This window comes from Etheostoma cragini, chromosome 1 (genome assembly GCF_013103735.1).
Source record: "Etheostoma cragini isolate CJK2018 chromosome 1, CSU_Ecrag_1.0, whole genome shotgun sequence".
NCBI classification, from domain to species: Eukaryota; Metazoa; Chordata; class Actinopteri; order Perciformes; family Percidae; genus Etheostoma; species Etheostoma cragini.
The window spans coordinates 34,116,099-34,122,766 of record NC_048407.1 but is presented as its reverse complement, the minus strand read 5'-3'; the positions used below and the strand labels follow the sequence as shown (position 1 = coordinate 34,122,766).

At 46.1% G+C, this 6,668-nt stretch overlaps 1 protein-coding gene across 1 annotated transcript in view; it reads left to right on the top strand.

Moving 5' to 3' along the window:
• The window catches only part of LOC117956111 (cyclic nucleotide-gated cation channel beta-1-like), a 27,901-nt gene that overhangs the window by 2,670 nt on the left and 18,563 nt on the right, over positions 1–6,668 (top strand). Inside the window, exons 5-10 of the mRNA XM_034891030.1 lie at positions 205–262; positions 904–952; positions 1,300–1,327; positions 4,943–5,055; positions 5,746–5,840; positions 6,431–6,568. Of these exons, the coding sequence (XP_034746921.1) occupies positions 205–262; positions 904–952; positions 1,300–1,327; positions 4,943–5,055; positions 5,746–5,840; positions 6,431–6,568 (481 nt within the window). The remainder of the gene's footprint in view (positions 1–204; positions 263–903; positions 953–1,299; positions 1,328–4,942; positions 5,056–5,745; positions 5,841–6,430; positions 6,569–6,668) is intronic.

Here is a 6,668-nt window from a genome sequence, read left to right as displayed (position 1 = left end):
TGTCCCAATGTCCCAATGGCCCAATGCCCCAATGCCCCAATGTCCCAATGTCCCAATGGCCCAATGTCCCAATGTCCCTATGGCCCAATATCCCAATGCCCCACTGTCCCAATGTCCCAATGGCCCGATGTCTTCGCTCTTGTGATGTTGTGGTTTTAGAGATTTCATAATAATAACCTGAGAATCTCCTGTTTCCTTAATCAGCGGAGACTCCGGCACCAAAACCTCCTCCAGCCCCAAAACCCTCTGCTGACGCTGACAAGTGAGTCAAATCTCATTATTTTATTATTTATTGACCATACATTTTAAATAAGTGTCAAAACGCCCTCAGCAGACTTGCTCCGACTCAGGGCTGTAGTACTCGAGTCCGGTCTCTGGTCGGGACTCAAGACCGTTTTTCTATGGTCTCGGACTTGTTTGGACTCGGACTTGTCTCGGTCTCGGCCGCTGGTCTTGCCCAATATGGCTTCTGGTTTGGACCGAGTCCAGGTGTCTTTATTATGTTGATAATAATATTGGAGGGAAAGGGAAACCCAAAATGATTTTCTTGATACTGGCATGCATAAGACCTTTATTCTGTCCTGGACTCGAACCCCTTTGGACTTGGTCTTGTCTTGGACTCAAACCTTTTTGTACTCGGTCTTGTCTTGGAATCATGCTGAGTATGATTTTAAAGTAGAATGATGTAAAGCTACATCACAACCTTGATGCCATGACAACATCACAGTAGTCCAAGTATTACAGTGGAAATCACAGTAGAAATCACAGTAGTCTAAGTATTACATTAATACAGTATTACAGTACAACATTATGTATAGTAAAGTGATGTCCTCCCCACCCCTAGTGGGTATATTTTGTTATAATTGTGTGTTTGAGGATCTGACCCTGGGTGTTGTGTTACAGTATTATGGGATGGATCGGCCGCATGTTGCCCCAGCCTGCTCACACACAGGTGAGTCTATTTATAGAGTCACATCACACACAGGGGTCCTCTCAGGACCCTTTATAGGTCTAGACCACACTCTATCATTTACTCACATATACATATATACATATATACATATATACATATCTACAGATATACATATCTAGATATACAGAGACAGATATAGAGTTGTACAGAGATCTGTGATATGTGTACATGTCTTTATAGTATTTGTACATGTCTTTGTAGTATTTGTACATGTCTTTGTAGTATTTGTACATGTCTTTATACTATTTGTACATGTCTTTATAGTATTTTTACATGTCTTTATAATATTTGTACATGTCTTTATAATATCTGTTGTCCTCTTGCAGGAGCCCGGCGGTGACGAGGTGCAGAACAGTAAGTAACCTGTCCACAGGTCACACTGACACCTGGGTATAGGGACTATGGGGGGTATTTAGGGACTAAGAGGAGTATTCTATAGGACGAAGGGGGTATTTTAGGGACTAAGGGTGGCATTTTAGGGACTGAGCTGTTTTTTTAGGGACTAAGGGGTTGTTCTAAAGGACTAAGGGGGGTATTTTAGGGACTAAGGGGGGTATTTAGGGAGTGATTTTTTTTTTTAGGGACTAAGGAGGTATTTTAGGGACTTAGGGGGTATTTTAGGGAATATACGAGACGGGGGGGGGGGTTAGTCAGTCTAGAATCAACCAATCAGAGATGCAGCTCACGGACGTCATGACAACAGGACGTAGTAGTTTTGTAACGTAGAGATCTGTAATGTGTAACTGCCGTACCGGATCCAATGTGGTCCGGTCTGTTAGCTGGAACCCCCCCAAACATGGACTCCTGTTAATATAAACAATAATGTATTAATATATTATATTAATATATAATATGTAATAATGTTTCCAGATTTTTCCATTTTGGGGTCTCAACATGCATTGATGAGCTGATTGGCTGGTTACTTGATGGGTTTTGATTGGTTGGTTGATGCTGTCTCTTCCTGATGTGAGTCGAGCGCAGTGAACAGGTGCTGTAGAGACAGTGTTGCTGGGTTATGGACCAGAACTGAACCTGGCACAGTGGGTCAGAAGTCAACTGTTCATCAGAGAGATGGCTTGTGGGTAGAAACTGTTCCTGAGTCTGTTGGTTTTGGCGAACAGTACTCTGTAGCACCCCCAGAGGGGAGAAGCTGGACCAGGTTGTGTCCGGGGTGAGATGGGTCTGCAGTGATGGTTCCTGCCCGTTTCCTGACTCTGGATGTGTATAAGTCATGGATGGAGGCCAGGTTGGCACCGATGATCTTTGCTGCTGTCCTAACTGTCCGTTGTAGTCTGCTCCGGTCCTCTTTGGTGGCAGAACCAAACCAGACAGTGATGGACGTGCAGAGGACAGACTGGACGATGCTCTTAGACAGTGATGGACGTGCAGAGGACAGACTGGACGATGCTCTTAGACAGTGATGGACGTGCAGAGGACAGACTGGACGATGGTCTGAGACATTGATGGACGTGCAGAGGACAGACTGGATGATGGTCTGAGACAGTGATGGACGTGCAGAGGACAGACTGGATGATGGTCTGAGACAGTGATGGACGTGCAGAGGACAGACTGGATGATGGTCTGAGACAGTGATGGACGTGCAGAGGACAGACTGGATGATGTTCTGAGACAGTGATGGACGTGCAGAGGACAGACTGGACGATGGTCTGAGACAGTGATGGATGTGCAGAGGACAGACTGGATGATGGTCTGAGACAGTGATGGACGTGCAGAGGACAGACTGGATGATGGCTGAGTAGAAGTGGACCAGCAGCTCCTTAGGCAGGTTGAGCTTCCTGAGCCGGCGAAAGAAGTACATCCTCTGCTGTGCCTTTTTGATGATGGTGTCTGAGTTGGACTCCCACTTCAGGTCCTGGGACATAGTGGATCCCAGAAACCTGAATGTTGACTATGGTGATGGGGGGGAAGAGTGGGGAGTCTCTTCCTGAAGTCTACGACCATCTCCACAGTTTTGAGCGTATTGAGCTCAAGGTTGTTCTAACTGCACCAGAGAGCCAGCTGATCCACCTCCCGTCTGTAGGCCAACTCATCACCGTCCCGGATAAAGCCGATGACTGATTGGTTGAGGGGTTGGTTGAGGGGTTGGTTGAGGGGTTGGATGATGGGTTTTGGTAGGTTGGTTGTTGGGTTTTGATTGGTTGGTTGATTGTTGGTTGAGGGGTCGGTTGAGGGGTTGGATGAGGGGTTGGATGTTGGGTTTTGATTGGTTGGTTGATTGTTGGTTAAGGGGTTGGTTGAGGGGTTGGTTGATGGGTTTTGGTAGGTTGGTTGTTGGGTTTTGATTGGTTGGTTAAGGGGTTGGTTGAGGGGTTGGTTGATGGGTTTTGGTAGGTTGGTTGTTGGGTTTTGATTGGTTGGTTGATGGGTTGGTTGAGGGGTTGGATGATGTTTTTTTTGAGGTTGGTTGTTGGGTTGATTGTTAGGTTTTGATGGGTTGGTTGAGGGGTTGGTTGAGGGGTTGGTTGATGGGTTTTGGTAGGTTGGTTGTTGGGTTTTGATTGGTTGGTTGATGGGTTGGTTGAGGGGTTGGTTGAGGGGTTGGATGATGGGTTTTTATAGGTTGGTTGATGGGTTGATTGTTAGGTTTTGATTGGCAGGGTTGGTGTCAGTGATGAGGCGTACTCTAACCGGGCTGCTCTTCTCCTTTTGTTTCAGGGGGGGAGGCGGCAAGAGCCCCTTAAAATAAAAGGAGAAGGATGAGCAGGACAGAGTCCCTCACACTGACACTGGCAGCCGCACACAGACAGATGGACACACAGACACACAGACAGATGGACAGACAGAAAGACAGAGACAGACAGAGAGACAGACTCTTGCTTTGCTGTAAAGGCCTTAGCTGATGATAAAGACAGCTAACTGCCTGCAGACGTCGCTACTCCGCTGTATGTTCATGCAAATAAAGAAATTGGAATAAGATGACAGCTGTGAGTGTTTCTGTTGGTCCGCCTGAAACCACATCAACCAACCAATGAATGAGTCAATCAGACCAAACCTAAATGTCCAAACATGTGAAGTGTAATGCATTCACCTGGAAAACAGTTCTTTTTTTAACTTGGGTCCTGACCTGATCACACGTAACAGAAGAGAGAAAATGAAATGAGCAAGGGACAGGAAGCTGTCTCCCTCATCTTACTGGGACCAGGGGGGGGTATTTCATATTATCGCTTGGGTTTTTCCCAATACCGGTGCTAAAACGGCACCTTTGAAACAATGCCGGTGCCTATGTCCATAACGCCATATGATCAAAATGAATTGACTAATAATGTGATAACAGTAACTCATAACAACGACTTATTTCAGTAGTAAAGTTCGTCTCTGACACCACAGTACTGCTCTAATGCACCCGGCATCTATCTATCTATCTATCTATCTATCTATCTATCTATCTATCTATAGATCTATCTATAGATCTATCTATCTATCTATCTATCTATCTATCTATCTATCTATCTATAGATCTATCTATAGAAGTAAAAAACAAAAACAAACAAGCATATTAGTCTGGTGTCGGGGGCCCCGGGGCCTTCATGTCAACAGCCGTCTCAGAGACCCTGTTTATTTTTATGCGATTATACGTAAATTCCACCAGAATCCCGGGGTCCCAGGAACCCCAGAGGACGACATGAGGCTAGTGGGATACATGTTCTAGAGCAGGACGGGTCCATGGACCCCAGAGGACGAGGTGAGGATAGTGGGATAATCTATTCCAGGACTCATCCCTGGGACCCCGGAGGACGAGATAAGGCTAGTGGGACAAGCGTTTGAGTGCAGGACGAGTCTCGGAACCCCAGAGGACAAGATGAGAGTAGTGGGTTTTAGACGTGGGGGATGAAGCTGCTGTGGAACCTGGTTGTTCTGCATATGTTATGAATCATAACCTCCAGAGTTTGAACATACAGTACGTGCAGATAATCCTCAGCCCTGCTTTCTCCACCGTGTGCCGTTCAGTCCGCATCGTCCAGGGGCAGACGGACATGGTGCTGGAGGACGTTGGACACAACGAGGACAAAACCATCGCGCAGAAGGAGGCAAGAGAGGAGTCCCAGGACAACGAGAATCTGGTGAGATTGCATTACCTGCAATATCATTTCACTAAAGCTTGTCATAAGTTAACTGAGCAGCTCCTGAGTCTACTGGTCAACGGACGCTTAAAACTTGTGACAATAATATTTTAAAAAAAAATCACTTTTTCTGGGATTTGGGGGGTTATTTTGTGTTTCTGGAGCTTCCACACGTATACCAAAACTACCCGGGGTGTTTTTTTGCGAGATCCGGTTTCTGAATGTCCTCTGATCCAGTTTCTGAATGTCCTCTGATCCAGTTTCTGAATGTCCTCTGATCCGGTTTCTGAATGTCATCTGATCCGGTTTCTGAATGTCCTTTGAACAGGCGATAAACAGGCGGAAAAAAGGCGACCAAAAGAACTTCCTGTCCCTGTACTACTTCCTGTCCCTGTTGTGTCCCTGGTCTAAAAGAAGTCTCCCAGCTGATCCTGTCTTGGACTAACCAAAGCTGGAGAAAGAGTTATCAGCTGATGGATCTTACCGAGCTACTGAGCATGTGCAGCTCCCAACAAAGATAGGATAGAAGGAAGATGTCTCACTCTGGAGATAAAACTAGATATGTAGCAATGTGCAACAAATAAAAATATGGTGTTTTTAGAAAATGAATCCATGGAAACCTGGTCTGGTATTCATGGCTGTTTCTTCATGTGACGAAAATCCGAGTGAGATGTCTGTCTGTGGTTTCAGAGAGGAGAGGCAAAGACCCGGATCGATCCAAGCGCTCCTAGGATGGACATCGAGAAGGAAGCTGGAGAATCGGTTCACGCTCACGTGGAAGAAAGGTTGGTGATGACTTTTCCTGCTTAATTTACTGTTTTCCTCTTTTTGTTCCACAAGTACATTTAAGCCCAGTTCAGACCAGAGATTTGACACAAGACAATATAGTCTTTGGACTTTAAGTAAAGGTTTCCGCGGTCTGATCCGTCCCATGTCAGCTTGACTCAGGCTAGCTCATGTTTTCACTGCTGGTGGAGTCTCCAGAGGCTGGTTTTAGGACGTAAGAGACGTCTCCTGTTCAACAGCCAATAGAGGAGTCAGCTGGTGGGGTCTCCTGAGGCTGGTTTAGGACGTAAGAGACGTCTCCTGTTCAACAGCCAATAGAGAAGTCAGCTGGTGGAGTCTCCAGAGGCTGGTTTTAGGACGTAAGAGACGTCTCCTGTTCAACAGCCAATAGAGACGTCAGCTGGTGGAGTCTCCAGAGGCTGGTTTTAGGACGTAAGAGACATCTCCTGTTTAAAAAAAAATCACATACAGTAGTGTTACCGTGAAATCTAAAGGAAACAACTGGTGATTTCACGTTATTTACAGTGTAGACTATATTTTAAAGTATATTTTCCTGGAGTTTTGCATGTGGCTCTTCCCTGCTGTGCAGACTGCACCAGGATCCTCTCGAGGCGGCCCGCAACGCAGAGGAGATGGCCCGGAAGGCCGCGGAGGAGGCCGCGCGACAGCTGGAGGTCCAGCATTTGGCTATGATCGTCACGGAAACGCTGCCAGACTCCAGCGAGCTGTAAGTCACATATAAGAGACACTTTACAGATAGAGCAGGTCTAGACCTCTCTATAATTTACAGATAGAGCAGGTCTAGACCTCTCTATAATTTACAGATA